This window comes from Tupaia chinensis, unplaced genomic scaffold, assembly GCF_000334495.1.
Source record: "Tupaia chinensis unplaced genomic scaffold, TupChi_1.0 Scaffold138584_1, whole genome shotgun sequence".
NCBI classification, from domain to species: domain Eukaryota; kingdom Metazoa; phylum Chordata; class Mammalia; order Scandentia; family Tupaiidae; genus Tupaia; species Tupaia belangeri.
In genome coordinates this window covers 69,560-90,571 of record NW_006198478.1, presented here as the reverse complement: position 1 = coordinate 90,571, position 21,012 = coordinate 69,560, and the positions used below count along the sequence as shown (strand labels likewise).

Here is a 21,012-nt window from a genome sequence, read left to right as displayed (position 1 = left end):
CCAGTCCCTGTCTACTGACCATTACATATTTACCTTTACATCATCTCAGTCATCAATGTTTTTGTTCACTGTGTTGTTTAGATGTGGTTTGTAAAACAATAAATGTCATGAAACTATTATGCCTATGATCTTTTATTATTATTACTTTTTTACTTCACAAATGTGCGAACATTTTCAACGCTAAAAAGCCAATGTCAATGATCTGTTGATGGTAATATGAATGATAATATCTTTGATTAAACCAATATACAGTGTTTTTAGGATGGGAAAATTCATTTGCTATACTACAATGATACACAGTGATTGAATGGAAAAAAAAAAGATTTGTAGAAGAAACAAAAATAGCCAAGGTGTTCAATTTCTGCCCTCGAGTGCAGTGGGGAAGGGCTGAACTGAGGGACACAATGGTGGAAGGCTGTCCGTTGGTGGTGATGTGCATGGTGGTGTCTTTGACTGGACTAACGTGCAGTGTATTCATGCTGGGAAAACTCATTTTACATGTTATAAAGATATGTAGTGATTGAATGTAAAAAAAAAAAGAAAATAAAAGAAAGAAAAGGAGTAAAAAAGCCAATGTCATAGCCAAAAACAATTGTTTGTAGTATTGCCAATTTTTTCCCCCTTAGTTTCACTTAAAGATTTCATTTATATGACTGCTTTCTTGTACTCTTCTCCCCTTGGAAGTTTCTAATTGCTTTTATTTTTATTTCTTTTGAAAAAGCACTTGTACTTCTATTATTTCATCATTTTCTGTTCTTTTTATAATTCTCTACTACACAAAGCACACTTTCTTCTCTCTCTCTCTCTCTCTTTCTTTCTTTCTTGCCTTTGTTGGCCTAAACTTTCAAGTCTCTTTCTGTCTCTCTATCTCTGTCTCTCCAGCAAGTATGTGCACCCTGTAACAAAAATCTCTTGAAAAAAAGAAAGAAAGGAAAAAAGAGAGAGAGAGGGAGTGAGGGAGAGAGAGAGAGAGAGAGAGAGAGAGAGAGAGTGCCTCCCCCATAAATGTGGCATGGTTATGCTGTAATCCTTCCTCTAAGTCATCCCTTTAGGACTTTGGACATGCATGTGAATGTACCTGGAGTGTTTTTCAAGCTTCTAGGGTTAGCACCAGGACTCAAACAAAAGGCTCAATGGGATCTGGCTTCCTAAACACATTCAACTGCTGTGTTATGGGGTTGATCTATAAACTCCCAAGTCTTGATTACATATTCTGCTAAAATGGTCTTGACTTTGAATTGGTCATTTCCTGAGGAGTTCTACAAAAGCAATTGATACTTCTTTCTCTCTCTTTCTTTCCCTCTCTCTCTTTATAAATTTGCTTTTCTTCTATTAACAATTAAATGTTTTTTTTCTTGTGTTTTAATTGTAGCCATGCTCACTTCTGAGCTACTATTCAGCTTCATAACCAAAACTGGGCCTGAATTAATCTACTTAATCCCCTGCATCAGAATTAAAAAATTTTAAGATTATTCCGATGCTTCCTGTGAAGTTTGTAATGAGCAATGACTCCACCTACTATACCTGTCCAACCTATTTTTCTGTGAAGCCACTATTTCTGCTCATCTTAGTGTTTTTGTACCTGGGGTTAACAGTATAGGGTACCACATACTCAAGTACCAGAGAAGAATAATGTGAAAACAACCACACATATCATGCCTCCAAAATTAAAAGGACACAAAATTTGTGCATCTATGGACATTATGACTACACACGGTTTCTGCAAAGGGAGGAACATTTCTGAGCTACCTGATGTGAGCCATTTGCACAGCCAAATCTTCTTGCTTTCCGAGTCTCTCAGATGATTCCTGAAATAGCAAGGGGAGGATATGGTAAGGCTCACTAGAATAACTACTTCTGCATTTGGCCTCCAGAGGGCGATGTTGGACAAACCAGAACTACCTGCCAATAGCTGAAAACAGCATTACTCCTTTAGCCCCTCCTTCACAACCTAAGTGAGGTATCCAGATGAAGCTCTTTCTGCACAGTGACAAGTGGTGAGACTCTAGAAGTCGCACCACATTCTGATTAGTCAAGAAAGAGATTCTTCCAAATATCTCTGGGGCGTGCTTAGGCAAAAGATTTCTATAGCACCGATTTGTTTATTCTAAGAGTGCTGTTTCCTCACCCATGTTTCGTCCTGCTCAAGGAAGATCTTCAAAAAGGATCCCACAGCGTGTTCACTGCTCAGTCATGAACTTTGTTCCTGCAGTGGTGCTTATGATATTTTTTCCCCTGTGTGAGTAAAATTCGATTCCATCCTCTTATTCCCTAGTTCAGTATTGCAACTGGACTCTGAATAGAGACACCTTCTCTTCATAGGTAAGTCTGTTCTGGTCTCACTGACACAGTATTGATGTTGCAGGGGGAACCAGAGCCCAGTCAGTGACCCAGCCTGATGTCCACGTCGCTGTCCCTGAAGGAGCCCATCTGGAGCTGAGGTGCAACTACTCATCTTCTGTCCCACCGTCTCTCTTCTGGTACGTGCAGTACCCCAACCAAGGACTCCAGCTCCTTCTGAAGTACACGTCTGGAAACAGTCTTGTAACGGGCATCAAAAATTTTGAGGCTGAATTTAGGAAAAGTGAAACCTCCTTCCACCTGAAGAAAACCTCAGCCCATCTGAGCGACTCTGCTGGGTACTTCTGTGCCCTGAGTAACACAGTGCTGGCACTGCAGGGGGAGCTGAACACAAACTTCTGGTGACTGTGAGGCTGCTGTGGTTCAAAGGCTCAACCTAGAGACTTGTCAGTAAGATCTCAGGTTCTGTCAGGACAGGGAGTACCTAGGGGACTACTACTTAGCTTTTGTGCAGAAACAGAGTCAGAATTCATAAGAAATGGACAATTTAAGATAAAAACACATTATCTGAACAGACTAGTAACTGGAACCCACCCAAGGAATCAGTTCAAAAGAGACAGTGGCAGGGTCTGTTTTTGGGTGAGAGCAGTTTGACTAGAGACCGGTATCAGCACTGACAGTCTGCGCTGATGGGTCTAACCCACAAGGGGGCACTGGAGGCCTCACTTTAATGAGGAGCTTTTCTTTAGGTGCCAGATAGATAACTGGATCAGTGGGTGAACATTTGAAAAACTGAATGGGAAGGTGAAGAATAAAAACAGGGGAAGAACCAGAAGTGCATGTGACCAAACCAAATCACTAAGCACACAGGGAGACTATTTACTGATCCTGTCATTACTCAGCTCTTCCATTTGAACAAAAATCTTAAAAAGATCTTCATAAATCTATTTTAGTCAGACTGAGGAAGGCCTGGGCTGTGAGCTTTGACAGAGATTATTACCTAAGCAGAATTGAGACTAAAAGTCTGTAAGAACCAAGTGGGGCTTGGCTCTAAAATAGTTATATCTATACATTATACCTGTTACTTATATCTATTTATAATATTTTCTATGCAAAAATATAAGTCATGACTTTTCTAACAGTCTAATAGATCTATCTATAATATTAATGATCTAATCCCCTTTTTCTAACTTTTATAACTAAAATTCTTAAAATTAGTTTCTCCTTCCTCAACTTAGAAATTTCCCTCATACCTTTGATGAAATTCCTTCTCCTACATTGAGGAAAGAGGCAAAGAAATGAAGGAGATAAGGAACAAAAGTGAAGAAAGGAGACGAGAGAGAGAAGGAAAGACTGGAGGGAAAAGGAGAAGCATCATGTGTGAGCTGCAAATGTGGCACTCATCTCACGGTCGAGAACTGGATCAGCCATGTGGTCTTTGACTTCAGGGAAAAGGGGCTGGATGGGAGAAGACAGAAGGGAGGACTGAGATCAGGGCAGGCATCGTACAAATGTCCTATTTCTTCCTAAACCAATCAAAGCCTTACTGTAGACTATTCTATGTTCATGCATGAATACATATACATTTTGTAGATTTACAAACTATTCTAATTTTTAAATTTGTATTTACTCTCTTAAAAAATGGATTAACAAAATATGTGCTGCAAAATGATGTTCCTTTGTTAGGTATTCCATGTAAATAAATTCACAAAGTCTCTGTTAAACTACATGTCTTGAGTCTTCTTTAGGAAGCATATCACCGAAATGACACTTCTCTAAGATGTATTTGCTCAGATGAGGTTCCCATTTTCCTCTAGCTGTCCTCTCATTTTTTTTTTTTTACCCTCTCTATAAACTTCTCAACTTTCCTACCTATAACAGTTTTTAGAAAAAGGTTGGGAGTAACTTTCTTTACCTCTTCTTTTGCACCTGTGTTCCCCCACCCCAGTACACACCCTCCCCCCACACATTAGCTGAGAAAGATTACATCTTCAGCAAGGGCTGAGCCATCACTGTTGGAGTTTCCTGTTCAGAAACACTACACAAAGCTCAGGTATAAGTGTTATTAGTGCTTGGTGAGTCTGGCAGAGCCTACTGGCTGTAAGAACAAATTTGTTGGGCCAAAGACTTGGCACCCTCAGAGCAAGGCTGAAGGCACCCTGGCAACTGGACAAGCTGTCATGAAGAGGAGACTGGGAACTCTGCTGGGGCTTCTGTGGGTGCAGGTTTGCTGTGAGTTGGAAATCACAACTCACAGATGGCGGCTGAGAGGTGTCCTACATCTGGCAATGGGAGGAAGAGAAGAGAGCTGACGTGAAGCTCCTGGATGGACCTGCATCCTCACAGGTGTTTCCTGGGATATTTTATAGGTTTTGAAACTGCATCAGTGCTTCCCCAGTGATATCATGTGCATTTGGTTTTTTCTTTCCAACCAGGGCTGAGAGGGTTCCAGGTGGAGCAGAGTCCTTCAGACCTGAGTCTCCTGGAGGGAACCCGCTCTACTCGTAGATGTAATTTTTCTACTGCTGTAAACAATGTGCAGTGGTTCTGAAAGAATGCTGGGGGCAGCCTCCTTAATATTTTTCATGACTTTAGGGATGAAGTAGAATGGAAGGTTAGAGGCAACAGTTAATTCTAAGGTTCACTATAGCACCCTTCACATCAAGGCCTCCCACCTGGAAGACTCAGGCACCTACCTGTGTGCAGGAGCATCACAGGCTCTAGGTCACTTGCAGGCTGAGCTCAAACTGCAGCTGGGTCCCTGCCACGGGGAAGACTCGCATAGCAGCATTTGCACAATGTTAGGTTTCCTGACTCATGCTGGCAGTTCGTCTTTCCATGATTATAATGTATAATGCTGACACGGAGTTATCAGAGATTCTGGACACCATTCTCCTACGGTCAACTGCATGTTTAAGTGGACAGCGGAAGTGTTCAACTCAGGCAAAGCTAGAGCCACACTAAGTAAGTTAGTATAGAGAGAAACAAACATTCATGAACCTTGGGACAACTTATCCATTAACAATAGATTTAACAATAAGATAGAGAAAGTTTAGAGAAGTAAAAGTAAAAATTTTCAAGGCCAAATAACTAAAGGGCAAACTCGGTATTGGAAAAGAAGCAGTCTGACTTCAGATTCCAAAGGGCCTGGGTCATCCCATAATTCAATCCTTGATTTTTTCTCTCTCTGACAAAGATAGAGCCAAAGTTATTTCTAGTTCATTCAAGCATACATTTTCTCAACAAATATTTTGTGGTATGATTTGATATGTACTGGTATAGTGGTAGGAGATGACTTTATTCTACAATGTAGACAAGTTTCCTGGGCATACAGAATTTTTATTCTACTGTGAGAGATAGTGCAAATGAACAATTAAATAACTGATTTCAAAACATAAGTGTCACTAAGAAAATATAATGAATGGGGCTAACAGTTGGCCTGATGGTTAAGGCACTGGATTCCCACATGACCGGCTATGGTTCAAGTCCTGGACTGGGTGGCTTGACAATCACAACAATAAATAAATAAATATTAAAAAAACACAAAGAAAAGCAAATGAGAATGTAAAAGAGAATCACATCACACAATGGTCAGGAGTCAAGTGGTTACATTTCAGCTGAGCCTTCAGTGACCTAAAATGACATAAAAATGGTGCAGAGGGAGGACTGGGGTAGGGAAGAGGTTTTTTTTTTTTTTTTAATAATCTCGTTTTTTCTCAAATAATTATTTATTTAATTCTATTCATCATCATTGTCTTTTTTTTTATTTTTTTTTTTTTTTTTTTTTTTTTTTTTTTTTTTTTTTTTTTTTTAATTTGACCAGAGAGTGACAGGAGAGAAAGGGAAACTGAGAAAGCAAGCAGCCAGGTCTTGACTTGAACCACTGTCGGCATGTTGGGAGTCCAGTGCTCCAACTGCTACGCCATCTGCTGGCCCCAAGGAAGGGCTTTTCAATGCAACACTAGTTCTTACGCAGAGCAAGTGTGGTGTGTCTCTGACAGAAGCTGGTGTTCCTACAGTGAGAGGAGAATGGTAGAGGATGATACCAAAGAGATACGGACCTGGTCATCTGAGGCCTTGCACCATCATGGTTGGGTTCAGATTTTATTCCACATGAAATGGGAGACATTTGAAGAAGATGAAGTATGTTTTTGGAAGTGAAATAAAAGGGTTTGTGTTGATTTGAATATGGTAGATAAGAGAAAAGGGAATAAAAGTGACTTCTTTATATAGAAGATGGGATTCACTGACAAGCTGGAGAAATCTGAAAGAGGAAAGTTTTGTGATGATAGTAGGAAGAAAAAAGTATTGTTTGAACAAGTTATGTTTGAAATATCCCTGTAACATAACATCTAATTGGATCTGATCAGGCAGCTTAACGCCAAAGCCTCTGTGGTTCTTCGTTTGCTTATACATAACTTGAAAGCTAGTGTAGGCATTCAAAATCTTCTGTCTAGGCTCAGACACTCTTCCAAATTTATTTCCTCTGTACTACCACCCTCCCTCTTTCTGCTATCTACTTATCCACTCACGTGTCCATCCATTCATCTGTGCAGTCAATAGTTACCTCTCCATGGGATGAGGAAATATGTTTGAGGAAATAACTGTAGTTCATCCATCTTGGCATTAACAAAGAAGAAAGGAAAGAAATCCTGATGCATATACAATCAAAGGACTGCTATGTTTTAAAAACAATTGAAAATTCTTTTTGGAGGTGTATATTGGGTTGGCAATGCCCTTTTCTTTCTTTTTTTTTTTTAAAGAAAATATGTTTAATCACTGTACGTCTTTACAGCATATAGAATGGTTTTTCTTAGTGTGAATACAGTACATATTATTCTAATTATAGATATATTGCTGTGTATATTATTATCAACAGATAACTTTTCATTTTGTTTCTGTTAGATGTTTCCCCCCCTTGATTCTATCCCTCTCCGATTACCCCTACCCTCCTATACTGCTTCTAGTATCTTCTGTTGCCCTCGCTGCTATTATACCTTCTAATCTTTCATTTGTTAGAGTATTTTTTATGAACTGTAAAGAAACACATCCTTCACTGAATTTGACATAAATATCTATTTTCTATATCCCAACAATATAAAAAAGAAAGATCTTTAACGTTAAAGCACCAATTTTCCTACCTGTGGGGAAGCTGGTAGGAGTAAAGAGAGGAGGCTCACTCCCTGGATCTGAGGAAGTTTCCAAGAATTCAGCCATGCACTCTCCTGTACTTGACATCACGTAGATGTATGATTTTCTCTGGCAACTCTGATGGGAATGTTCAATTGAACAATGAGACGGAGATCTCAGGACTCTGAATCATCTGTCCTGTATCCAACCTTAATGCTGCAATTTCCATTTTATGCACTGAGACTCAATGAGCATTTTTTTTAAGACTTGCTACTTACACATGCAGTTCTGAGAACTATGAGCATCACCAGTAAGCTTCCTAAAAATACAGAATATCTAGTTCCACCTCAATCCTACTGAAATAGAATCTGCATCTTTAAAAAAAAATTTGTCAGAAGGTAAATGCAATAATCAGAAAGAGACACACACACACACACGTACACACATACACACACACACACAGAGAAAGAGAGAGAGAGAGAGAGAGAGAGGTAAAGTGAGAAAGCACTCCCCCTCCCCCATAAGGTATAGTCACACTCTGCAATCTCTTCTGCATGACTCCTTCTGAGATTCTGAGCATGCACACACATACATGCTCAGCATGTCTTTGAAGTCTTTGGGTCCAGGACTTGAATCACATAGCTGGCCATGTGGGATCCAGCTACCTTAACCACCATGCCACTGGCCAGTCCCAGAATCTGCATCTTAACAAGTTTGCAAAGTACTGCTCTGGAGGGCACTGTGGGAAGGTATGAAAGCATGGAGAGCAGTGATGGTGCTGGGCACCGTGTGGGAGAAAGGAAGGAAGCGGGGTAGAGGGAGAGGAAGGGAAATCAAGGGGAAGAAGAAAAAAGCAAAACATTTAAGAGACCCCAAATGGAAAGAAATCTGTTGATTATAATGATGTACATGGTAATGTTTTAGGCTGGACCCATATGTAGTGGATTCATGATGGGAAAATTCATTTGGTATACTATAATGATACACAGCAATTAAATGTAAAAAAAAATTGTAAAACTTAAAAATAATTTAACTAAAAAAATTATGTATTGGGACCAGCAGATGGCGTAATGGCTCTGTTGCTGGACTCCCATGTAGCCGATTGCAGTTCAAGTCCCGCACCCTGTGGCTAAAACTCACACTGGGCACATGCACTTGTGTGCCCAAGATCCCAAGAAGAGAATGGAGGAGAAGGGATTGCGGCATGGCCATCCTCCCTGGGGGGGTGATCTCTTGCTTTCTGTCTCTCTGTCTCTCTTTGGCCTTCTGGTGTGCGCACACACCCTATAGTAAAAACCTCTGCCCCCCCCAATTTATATATTTAATTTTGCTATAGGGCTTGTGAGTTCACTAGAAGGAGAGAGAGAGAGAAACTGAGAAAGCACACCTAAGGGAATGGCCACAATTTCTTTTCTATTCCTTCCTCCTTATTTTTTTTTTTTTTTTGAGAGATTTTCACTGTAGGGCGCGTGCGCTTGCCAGACAGACAGAGAGAGACATAGAGACAGAAAGCGAGAAATCACCCCCCAGGGGGGATGGTCACGCCGCAATCCCTTCTCCTCCATTCTCCTCTTGGGATCTTGGGCACGCACGCACACGCGCCCGGTGTGAGTTTTAAGTCACCGGGTCCGGGACACGAACCGCGATCGACCACGTGGGAGTCCAGCGACATAGCCATTACACTAACTGCTTGTTCCCTATTCCTTCCTCCTTTTGAGATGTTGCGGATGCATGTCCATATGCCCAGTGTGTTTTTCAAACCACTGGGTACAGGCTCCGACCATGTAGTCAGTCAGTCATGTGCAATCCGGATGCCTTAACCACTACTTAAAAACCTTTTGAACACAAGAGGGTAGTGTTTCCTATCCTCTCAGATCATTTTCAGACTTGGAACCAAGTTCACTGTGCAGTTGGGGTAGGCATGTGTGTATATAAAGGGCTGAACTGTTTGTCACCGGTTGTCTGAGTAAAGGGGCTGAGACTTCCTGCTGGGATGGGAGAACCACAGTAACACTCAGTGGACTGAACGAGACGAATTTTTAACTGAGAAGTTTGAGTCCTTGCTTCAAGCAACATTTGGGATGAAAAATGCAGCCATTCCTGGGAGGTGCTTTAGTGATTTTGTGGCTTCGAGTGGAATGTGAGTTGGATGGTTCCTAGTGATGGGGATGGAGAGGTCCAGGAACACAGAGTCCAGGATGGAGGGAAGGGCTAGGATCTCTTCTGCTTCATCTTTGGTTATGTCTGGGGGTGTGGGGGAAAAATAAACTCTTAAATGTGTCAGGATAGTGATTAAATCTTCTGTTTTTCTTTTCTTTTAATTCTTTTTTTAAAAATTGTGTTTCTACCCAGGGGTGACCGGTCAAAAGATAGACCAGAATCCTCAGGCCCTGAGCATCCAGGAGGGTGGAAAGGCCTCTCTGATCTGTAACTATACAAACTATTTTCCGGCGTACATGCAGTGGTACCGACAAGATCCAGGAAAAGGTCTTGTCTTCTTGCTACTAATACGTGAAAACGAGGGTGAAAAACAGAAAGGAAGACTGAGGGTCACCTTTGATACCGCCAGGAAACAGAGCTCCTTTCATGTTTCAGCGGCCCAGCCTGCAGACTCAGCCACCTACCTCTGTGCTGCAGACACAGCGGTGCCCTGCCAGCTCCTTCCTGTACCCAAACCTGCTAACCTCTTAGTCAACAGAGCTGTGGCTGTGCAGTCCTTTCGAGATCTACCACCACTCCTAGCAAAATAAAGTGTGGGCTATTTGAAAAGGCAAAGCGCGACAGACAGCCCTGGACTGACCGGGAGTGGGGATCTGCCATGGTCTCCGTACTGCTGATAGGACTGTGTGACCTGGAGGAGCTCATAAGATCTGCAGGTGTCAGTGTTCTGATCTAAGAATGGTGGGCGTAACACATGATTTCTCAGGTTTCTCTCAGCTCTTAAATTTAAAGACAGCTTTTTCTTTTTCCAGAAAAACAAACAAACACACACACAGAAAGCTCCTCTAGAATGCCTGAGAATAAGAAAGAAGGATTTGCTTTTGAAAAAAAAATTAGTTAATTGTGCCCGATTTTTGTTCTCAAGCTTGTATAGCTGAAGAAACGGACAGGACTGAACACACATCTCTTAAGCATAAAAAATATATTGCTGTAGATGAAACAAATAGCTTAAACATAATCTTGAGAGTCTTCAAAACTGGACACCAAATAGTAGTTATGAGAGGGATTCTTGAGAGTCTTCAAAACTGGACACCAAATATTAGTTATGAGAGGGAAAAAAGCAATTTGTATTTCAAAAACCACAATTTGTGAAACCAATAAATATTGAGTTGGGACCAGTGGGTGGCACGGTGGTTAAGGCACAAGACACTCCCACATGGCCAACCGGGGTTCGAGTCCTGGACCTGGTGGCTGGCTTTCTCCCTTCCTCTCTCTCTCACTCTTACCCTCTGTCTCTCTCTCTGGTCAAATTAAAAAATCAATGAATAAATAAAAAGTAAAATAATTATAAAAAATATTATTGAGTACCTGGTATGTGTCAGGCACTGATATATAGGGTAAGGATACATGTATGAATATATCGCACTGACTTCTGCCCTCAAGGAGCTTACGTGTTATTGGCGAGGACACAGACTAAACAAAGATGCTGATAAATAATGAACGATACTGCATTTCAGTATGTACTATGGGCAACTTAGACAGGTTATGAGGATGGGAAGTGTGGAGATGCAGGTGTCTCCAGCGGTAATTTTAAATGTTGGGGGAGGAGTCATGGTAGTCCTCATTGAACACATACATGAAGGAAGTGAAGGAGAAAGCCATGTAGCCACCTAGGGGAGCATTTCGGGCAGAAGGAACAGCCAGTGTGAAAGCCTCGAGGCAGAGGCTGTTCAAGGAGCAGCAAGGTCAATGTGGGGAGTAGAGTCAGCCAGCAGGAAAGGAAGAAGAGACTGGACCAGAGCAGTAACAGGGGCCAGATCCGGTGGTGCCTGGAGGTCACAGTGAAGGGTCTACTCTGTGAAGAGCCATTGGAGGGGATTGAGATGAAAGTGATTTATATGACTTATGTTTTAAAAGGACTACTACAGTTACTACATCAAGAATGGAATATAGAAAGTTAGGAGCAAAAATTAGTCTATTGACGTAATCTAGGAGGGATGATGGTATTTTGGACCAAGGTGGTGAGTGAACAAATTCTGAATGTATTTTGACAAAAAATTGCTGAAATATTGGATGGGCATATGAAAAGAAAATCAAAGATGACTCCAAAATTTTCTTTTCACTTGTTTGTTTTAGGTTTTTAGGTTTTTGCCATAGGGCACATGCACTCACCAGAGAGAAAAAGAGAGAGAGGAGATGAGAGAAAGTGAGAAATCACTCCCTACAGGGGATGGCCATGTTGAAATCTCTTCTCACACACACATACATACTTCCAGCATGATTTTAAGCCACTAAGTCAAGGGCTCTAACCACGAATGATCATGTGGGAGTCTAGTGCCTTAACTGCCACGCCATCTGATGGCCCCTGACTCCAAAGTTTTGATCCAAGGAGATAGAGACATGAACTGGCCACAAAGTGAGACAAGGAAGATTGCAGATTGAGTAAGTTTGTTGAGGGTAGGCAAGCGGAAGGGGATGATCACAAGTTTAGTTGTGACATTATGAAGTTTGAGAAGTTGTGTCTGTTTGAAAGATAAGACTGGAATTCAGGGATAGGGCCTGGCTAAACTGAAAGCTTTGTGAATTATCAATTTATGATGGTATCAGGTTTGAGAGTTCCATGAACACTAAATTTTTTGTTTGGATTTGAATAATAATTTGAAAAATATAATTTTTTTTGGAGACGTTTTTGCTGTAGGGAGCGTGTGATTGCTAGAAAGACAGAGAGAGACAAAGAGACAGAAAGTGAAAAATCACCCCACCCCCCCCGGGAGGATGGCCAGGCTGCAATCCCTTCTCCTCCATTCACCTCTCAGGAACTTGAGCATGCACAGACATGCACCTGGCGTGATTTTAAGACACCATGTCCGAAACTTGAACTGCAGTCGACTATGTGGAAGTCTGAAAACATAGCCATTATGCCAACTGCTGGTCCTGAAAAATATAATTGTTAAGGCCAGTTAAATTATTTTGTTGCTGGGGCCAGCAGGTGGCATGGTAGTTAAAGTGCTGAACTCACACATGGCAGACCATGGTTCAAGTCCCAGATCTGGCAACTTGCTTTCTCACCCCATCCCCTGTCTCTCTCTGGTCAGATTAATAAAGAATAATAATAGCAAATAAAATTAAGTAAATAATAGTTATTTGTGTGTGTGTGTGTGTGTGTTTGCCAGAGTGTAGGTGCACACACCAGAAAGAGAGACAGAGAGAGAGAGAGAGAGAGAGAGAGAGAGAACTCCATCAATGGGACATCATCATGCCACAATCCTTTCTCTTCTCTATGTTCATCCCTCCGGGATTTAGGGCATATGTGCATGCATTTCCAACATGTTTTCAAGCTATCAGGGGTAGGATTTGAACCTCACTCAGGATGTGAACTGTGGCTGGCCATGGCAGGATCTGGGCCCCTATGCACAGGACTTAACCACTGTGCCATGGGGCTGGCCGAATGAAAAATAATTTAAATAACTTCTGTTTTCACTTTTTTCTCTTTAAAAGAGGTTTTCATATTACTGTAGGTTTGTTAAACATTGAAATAAGGTTTAATAGTTAGATAGGATGCTTCTGGTCTCTAAACCCTAGAGAACAGCTTTAAGAATCTTATTACTCCAGAGCTCTATGACAGTCATTGCATTAGCTGGGATGACTTTATGCTGTTCTCTGGTAATAAATAAGCCACAAGATCCCATCGTATTAACATGAGGGACGTTTATTACGTACTCGTGCTGTCTGGAGGTAGGTGGGTGCCCTCCTGCATTCTGTAGCTTCACTAGCGACAGCACGTTTTCCCAGGGTGCAGTGGCAAAGAAAAATAACAGGTGAGGGAGGTATAGAAGCTCTTAAATTCTTGGTTCTGCCTTGGAGAGGTTCCAGAGAACAGGAAAACCTGTTTAGAAGGCTTTGGTAATGGTCTGGGCTAGAGAAAATTGTGTAATGAGCTAGTGTTGAACAAATGGAGATTTGGGAGCTTGAACTCTGGCATCTTAGTGAGTGTAGGCAATGACACCCCAAAGAGACCCAGTGAATAGTGACAGTGTCAAAATTGATTCTTCCTGACTGGAATGCCACTTCCTATCTCAAGCACATGTTCGCTCTTCTGCCTACCTTTAAACTCCTGGGTTGAAAAAATAAGAGACAGAGGTGATACAGCCATGGGGCAGGCTGCAAGAGCTCAGGGGAAACCGCAAGAGGGCGCTCCTTTCTTCAGATAAGGCTTGCTTCCACATTTGCGTGGTGGTTTGACATCCCTTGGTCCCTCTTCTCTGTGCATATTACCTGCCTTCTTCAGTTACTCTTCAGCTGCCAGGGGCAGGCAGGCTCTTTCTAAAGGGGCACAGACTCTCCAGAAGATCCCACACAGAACCCACAGATTCTGAGACCAGATCATCGCCTGTCAGGGTGTTCACGGGTGCAGAGCCCTTTGTCTTCCACACAGCTCTCCAGCCATGCGCTCCGACTTCGGCTCACTGCTTGCTGTGGTCCTGCTGCTGATTCTCAGTGAGTGACATTTCTTTTAGTCGTCTTCTCTTTCTGAATCTGGGTGATAATACCTAGCTCCCCCTCTCCACTGAGGATTGTCCCTCCATGTATAAATTCCTAAATGACAAAATCTTCATTACTTTAGGAAGAACCCACGGAGACTCAGTGACCCAGACAGAAGGCCCAGTTACTCTCTCTGAGGAGGCAGCTCTGACCTTGAACTGCACTTACCAGACCAGCAATGTAGTTTTCCTTTTCTGGTATGTCCAGTATGTTAATAAAGCTCCTCAACTCCTCCTGAAGAGGTCATTGGGCGAAGACAGAGCAGAGAACGAAGGTTTTTATGCCAATCACATTAAGGATGACAGCTCCTTCCACCTGCAGAAACGCTCCGTGCAAACGTCAGACTCTGCTGTGTACTACTGCGCGATGAGAGACACAGTGGGAGGGACTGCAGGGGGAGCTGAGCACAAACCAGAGAGGGCAGGTGGGGCCTGGGTGAGGCAGCCCTGGGAGGGAGAGTTATGGCTTCTCTCCAGGTGGTGTCCTGGGTTGGGGACAGCTAGAGGAAAAGGAACAAATTTTAACCTTGAGCCTTAGAACGCAGGAGCCCTGGTGCTACTCTGAGCAAGAAATAGAGTTAGGGAATCTAAGGCAAACTCGATTTCCTATTTCCAGAAATGTTTCTGTTTCCAGTCAGGATGCACTTCTTTCCTCCAGATGGAAAAACATCCCCTGGTAAATATTTACTCAACTTCTGTGTGGTTCCTCTGCTAAGAGAATCTGGATTTGGTCTCTTCTGGCATATCTCCATCTCTAAATATTGAAAACTTTAAGGACATTTTTAAAAAAATCATTTTTAAGGCAAATATCTTAAAGGCTAAATGAGATACCAGGAACGCAGCCTGGCCAACTTCGGCATGTGTCTCTGTTGCTGATGGATGTTCCCTTCCTTACAAGTACAGAAGATGTCGAGACCCCGTCCTGCCTTCATTCCTTTCTCCAGTTCTTCCTTCCTTCCTTTGCAGCTGCTCAAAAACACTGTTGGAAAGGAGGTCTTTTAGGAAAGCCTCTGCCCTCCTTGGAGTCTCTTCCTACATTCTGATTTGCACAGCTAGTGAGAATCAGCCCAGTGGGGAAAGGCTGTGAGGAGAGCCTCATTGTGGCTTTTAACTTACACCCCAAATAAGCAATGTGGGGAAGTGCCTGGATTTCTTTTTAAATTATTTTATTTAACTTCTATTTATTTTAACTTGACCAGAGAGGGACAGAGTGTGTATGTGAGAGAAAGTGAGAAAGCAAACTGCCAGGTCCGGGACTCAAACCATGGTCGACCATGTGGGGTCTAGTGCCCTCAACCCCCATGCCACCTGCCGGCTCCAGGGAAGTGTCTGGATTTCTTATTTTAGGCTCAGTTTGTTCCTGATGAATTAGAGTAAGAAGTGTTTTGGTTGAATCAGTTCTTTCTTTGTGTTTGAAAGAATGTTCTGCTCATCATTCATGTACTTGCCTGTATACAAAGGAAGCCTGACCTCTTTAGAGTGCTGCTCTAAGTCAACCATGGGTCCTTCTTGGGAAATCCTTTAGTGTCAATGTGTGTAAAAACATAGGGAAGGGTGAATTGTCTTTCTTAGTGGCTGGCAAGTTAGACCCAGATGGTTATACTGTATTGCCTAGGACCAGGAAACAAAGAAATAAGAGTTTCTCACTGAAACTCTGTTCATATTTTGGATTTCAGAACTGAGATCAAAGTGGCTTTGGTCAATCAGAGACTCCAGCAGCTGCAGTGGCGACCCTATGATTTCAGTAGGACCATGAGGATTTATAGAGAAGTGAGAAAGCCTGGGAAATATTTGCCCCATTGCAAACTGCAGGGACTCCGTGCAGTCTGTTTGGGACCTCAGTGGACTTGTGGGAAAATATAATTTCAAAGAGTTGATTATGGGCTGAATTCTCCTTTCCCATTCATATGTTGAAATTTTTTTATTTTTTTAATGTTTTTCCATAGGGTACATGTGCTCTCTGGAGAGTCAGGGAAAGACAGTGAGAGGGAGAGTAAGAAATCGCCTCCCAGGGGGGATTGTCATGCTGTAATCCTTTTTCTTTCATTCTTCTCTTGGGATTTTGAGCACATATGCCAACACATTCTGCATGGCACTTAAGCTGCCCCTTGACCAGTACACCACCTGTTGGCTACATATGCTGAAATTCTAACCCTCATTTGACTCTATTGGGAGATAGGGCCTTCAGGGAGGCAAATAAGGTTAAATGAGGTCATAGTAGGATTAGTGTCTTGTAAGAAGAGGAAGGAGGACCCGGCCCCAGGCTGGTGATTAGGGTGACTCGATGCCACTTGGCTATGTGGTTTGAGTCCTGAATCTGGTGGCTTGAGAAACACACCAGCGCATGTACATGCTATAAGTGAATCTTGATTTGAAGTTGAGCTTGTGCTTATGGAGAATAAGTGCAGCACGTTGCCATGTGATAATTAGACCGAACCAAGAGAACTGGCTGATGGAGCTCAGAAACACACATCCAACGATCAGTATAACAGCTGTGATTGTCGGATGGATTTGCTCACTCAAGAAATATTTGAGTACCCACCAAATTCCATGACATTGCCTCAAAATGAATCTTTTCATATGCTAAAAAAGTGCTGTTTTATGAATAATTTGGTTAGAGGCCAGTATATAGGATTTTCTTTCCTGAAGACTAATCTCTGTATAGTCATATGTCACTGAACATGGGGATAAAAATGTATTGTTAGGTGCTGTTGTCTTTGTTCAAAGGTTGTACAGTGTACTTACACAAACCTAGATGGGATTGTAGTAACACACCTGGGCCGTGTGGTGTAGCCGACATGCTCCTCCCGGGACCGCTGCTGTATATGCAGTCCACTGACAGACGTTGTGTGGCCCTGAGAGCATTTGTGTCAGAGCGGAACTGACCAGATGGTCCCACTTTCTAGACTGGGCAGAGGACTTGGGCTAATGCTTCATTATGATGTTTCCCCAACTGTATTGAAATCCAAGAGTGCAGCCGGTCAGCACTTGAATTTGAATTTGTAGTGTTATTTGTATCCATAGTTTAAATTTTACTAGAGACTGCCAAATTGATTTTGTAGTGTTCAAACTTGGTGATTTGACTCTCAAGGATGATTTTTGAGAGTTTCCCTTTTATCGTGTCTTTATTAGTATTGGTATTTTTTTTTTGGAGAGGTTTTTGCTATAGGGCGCGTGCGCTCGCCAGACAGACAGAGAGAGACATAGAGACAGAAAGTGAGAAATCATCCTCCAGCGGGGATGGTCACGCCGCAATCCCTTCTCCTCCATTCTCCTCTCGGGATCTTGGGCACGCACGCACATGCGCCCAGCGTGAGTTTTAAGCCACCGGTTCTGGTGGTCGACTACGTGGGAGTCCAGTGACATAGCCATTATGCTAACTGCTGGTTCCCTAGTATTGGTATTTTTAAACTTAACTTTTTTTTGACAGTCTGACAAATGTAAATATTTAAATTTTTTCTGGTTAATAGTGAGGGGTAGCATCTTTATTGTTCAAGTGAGTTTCCTCTTTTCTAAAGTCCCTGTTCTTTTAATAGATTGTTCACCATTTTCTACATGATTTATGGGTGTTTGTTATTGGTTCTTAATAATAATCTAGTGTAAACTGTCTTGAAAAATGTGTTCTGAAAGTGGATTATTTTTCAATGCTATTTATTTGTTCACTTAATTTTCAGGGTCAGTGTGCTTGCCAGAGAGAGAGAGAGAAAACTCCCAGTGGGGTTGTCATATCGCAATCCTTTTTCCTTCATTTCTCCATCCCATCAGGATTTTGGGCACACTTACACACACATGCCCAGCTTGTTTTTCAAGTCACTGGAGGCTGGGATTTGAACTGTGCTTGGCCGTGGGATCAAACTCCCTTAACTCCTGTGCTGTAGGCTGGTCTTACTTTTATTTTTACTTGAATTTTTTCAAAGCATGTAATTGACAGCATCCATATAACTCTATCTGAAATGATGTGGGCAAATAAAATGGATTTTGATTTTGTCAATTAGTGTATACTCTGGGTTACTCGTCTATCAAGTTCTTTATTATAGTTTAAAAATAAATACAAAGAAATTTAAATCGAGATACTGTTGAGGTCAGGTACATGAAGTCACCTATCTTCTGATTAATTTTTACATTTATAATTCTAAGGCACAATAATATGTTGTTGCCTAAAACATAAAATGTTGAAGTTAAATACTGAAGTTTTATCTTCTAATCAGAGAGAGCAATTTCTTTGTCTTACTGCATTTTTGACTGAGTGATTATAATTTACCTTCCTATTTTCTTAACCCTAAGGATTTTTGTCATGCTGTCCCCAACACCTTTATATCTGATCCTACTAAAAAGTTCATGTTACTTACAGAAATGTATTTCCAAATACGCATTCTTTTTTTTTTTTGAGAGGTTTTTGCTATAAGGTGCGTGCGCTCGCCAGACAGAGAGAGAGACAGAGAGATAGAAAGCGAGAAATCCCCCCCCCCAGAGGGGATGGCCATGCTGCAATCCCTTCTCCTCCATTCTCCTCCTGAGATCTTGGGCATGCATGCACACGCGCCCGGCGTGAGTTTTAAGCCACTGGGTCCGGGACTTGAACCACGGTCCACTACGTGGGAGTCCAGCGACATAGCCATTAGGCTAACTGCTGGTCCCCCAAATATGCATTCTTAACTTTCTATTCTTTGATATGGTTATGGGTGGCCTTGCATTGTGTGATTTTTTTTTTTTTGAGACCTATGTTAGCTCGTTCTTGGCTTCATGAGCTCAGAAAGTTGCTGCTTTTTGAACAAAACCCTATCTATTTCCTCTCTCCCTTTTGCTCACCTTCTCTATGATCACTGGTGATTGTTTGGCTCTGAGGCAGGTCAGACCTCAAGGAATAGATTAACTAAAAGTAGCAACAACAATAATGGAAGAATTTTGGTGACTACATTATAGAGTGTAATAAAATAAAAACCCACTACTGTAAGAGTTAATTCCTCTCATTGCCACTCTGACACATAGTGTCAGAGGTCCACACCATAGCAACATTCTTTAATGATTCTGTTTGTGGCCACAAGGGGACAGTGGCTTCCCTTTCATTGTGGAAATGATGCCTTCCTTATAGCTAGAAAGTCTGTTTACATCAGAGGAATCTTATCTCTGATTGGTTGGCAGATAGACAGAAAGGCTCTATTGGCTTACTGCATTAAAAGAACTAAGGAATAAAAACTATTTCTTCGGCTACACAATTTCAGGCAGCATTTCAGATATCAAGACAAAGTTTCAGGATGGAGATGCCAAAAGGATATGGATTGATTATATTTTGGCTTCATCTTGGCTGTGAGTTGAGGGGTTTTAAGAGCTGAGACCCAGGGGGACATTCATTCAAGTCTTAGGGGGAATGAATGATAGGGATGGAGTCTGATCTCATTTGGTGTTTCTTATTGGACACATAAGCACAGAATTATGAGACGCTGGGACATATGTATTGTGTCTGATGTCTCTCTCAACAGGGGCGAATGGAGAAAACCAAGTGGAGCAGAGTCCTCGTTCACTGGAACTCCAGGAGGAAGGTGCCAGCTTCATGAGTTGCACTTACTCAGTCAGTGGTTTTAATAATTTGCAGTGGTACAGGCAAGATTCGGGGAAGGGTCCCCAGCACCTATTCTCCATGTATTCACCTGGAGACGGGAAATCGAAAGGCAGAGTAAGAGCTACGTTACAGAAGAATGGAAGCAGCCTGCACATCACAGCCTTGCAGCTTGAAGACTCAGCCACCTACTTCTGCGCTGTAGCCCCACAGTGCTCCCAGGCACCTGGGACCTGGACTTAAACCTGCAGCTGGGCAGGAGAAGCACAACAGAAGCATCGGCCACAGAGGCTCTGAGCTGGGAGGGATGTGGCAAGAGGCTTGGGTAGGGGAGATGAAAGCTGCTGTTTATTTGATGCACATATCTTTCATCAGACCCACCTTCGCATTCTCAGTGTGCCTCCCTTGAATGCATCGACCCTGACCTGTCCTTGTACAGCATCTGCCAGAGCCCAGGGCAGTCTGTGTATGTAGGAATACCTCTCCTCTGCCTGGTCTCATGAAAACGTGTTCAGAAGTTTTGAAACTCTGTTTTCTATGTCATAAAATCTGACAAATGAACTTTAATTAAGAAAGACTGGAAAGGTTATGTATATCCAAAGCCAAGCATTGAGATTCTCTTTTAGCATGCTGTGCTTTCTATTATTGTAATACACCTAATTATTAAATTTATTCATAACACTTTTAAATATTAATTAATTTAATTAAGTGCTTTCTGGAGAGTGAGAGAGAGAAAACCCCTCCTCCCCCCCCCCCAAAATAATCCCCCATGGGAAATGGTCATCCTACAATCCCTTCTCCTCCATTTCTCATTTCTTTCAGGATTTTGGGCATACAAGCACACATGATTAGTATGTTTTCCAAGCTTCCAGGTCTGGGACTTGAGCCATGTGGTCAGCCCTGTGGGATCCAGCTGCCTTAACCACCAGGCCATCGGTTGGCCCCATAACATTTATTAAAGACCAACTAAGTGTCACATACTTTGTTTCCTGCTCTTAAGAGGCTCACTATGACAGAAATAATAGGCTGGTAGGAATTTATGTGAAAAATGCTTTAACAGTGGTTTCCATTCACTCATCTGAACAATCATCTATTTCCTCTCTAGGCATTACGTGTGGTGATGTTCAATAGTTAAGCTTTCATAGAGCTGGTGTTTCCTTAAGGTTCTGGGACACCCAGAGGGAACTCCCAGTCTATCTGGGAATTATAAATTCATGAAAAACAGCAAAGAAATTTTAGTTTCCTCTTTGTCAGTCATTCTTCTCATGAAAACATAGTTAGACAGTGGAGATACCTGAACACCTTTTTTGTTGGGGGACAAGT

The 21,012-nt window shown here is 42.1% G+C and overlaps 1 protein-coding gene and 3 gene segments (V, D, J or C); all 4 read left to right on the top strand.

Moving 5' to 3' along the window:
• Positions 1 to 1,997: 1,997 nt before the first annotated feature.
• LOC102479111 (T cell receptor alpha variable 8-4-like) lies at positions 1,998 to 4,301 on the top strand. The segment is given in 2 exon segments: positions 1,998 to 2,239; positions 2,366 to 4,301. Coding segments are annotated over 2 exon segments (450 nt in total).
• Positions 4,302 to 9,349: 5,048 nt separating this feature from the next.
• Positions 9,350 to 10,652, top strand: LOC102478695 (T cell receptor alpha variable 6-like). The segment is given in 2 exon segments: positions 9,350 to 9,571; positions 9,784 to 10,652. Coding segments are annotated over 2 exon segments (450 nt in total).
• A 2,683-nt stretch (positions 10,653 to 13,335) lies between these two features.
• Positions 13,336 to 16,925, top strand: LOC114004548 (uncharacterized). Its single transcript, XM_027765514.1, has 5 exons — positions 13,336 to 14,088; positions 14,216 to 14,609; positions 15,809 to 15,902; positions 16,563 to 16,745; positions 16,860 to 16,925. Exons 1-5 carry the CDS (start codon positions 14,037 to 14,039, stop codon positions 16,923 to 16,925), a joined length of 789 nt encoding a protein of 262 aa, XP_027621315.1. The 5' UTR covers positions 13,336 to 14,036.
• A 2,442-nt stretch (positions 16,926 to 19,367) lies between these two features.
• On the top strand, positions 19,368 to 19,967 carry LOC114004551 (T cell receptor alpha variable 7-like). The segment is given in 2 exon segments: positions 19,368 to 19,439; positions 19,613 to 19,967. Coding segments are annotated over 2 exon segments (372 nt in total).
• The last annotated feature ends 1,045 nt before the right edge of the window (positions 19,968 to 21,012 follow it).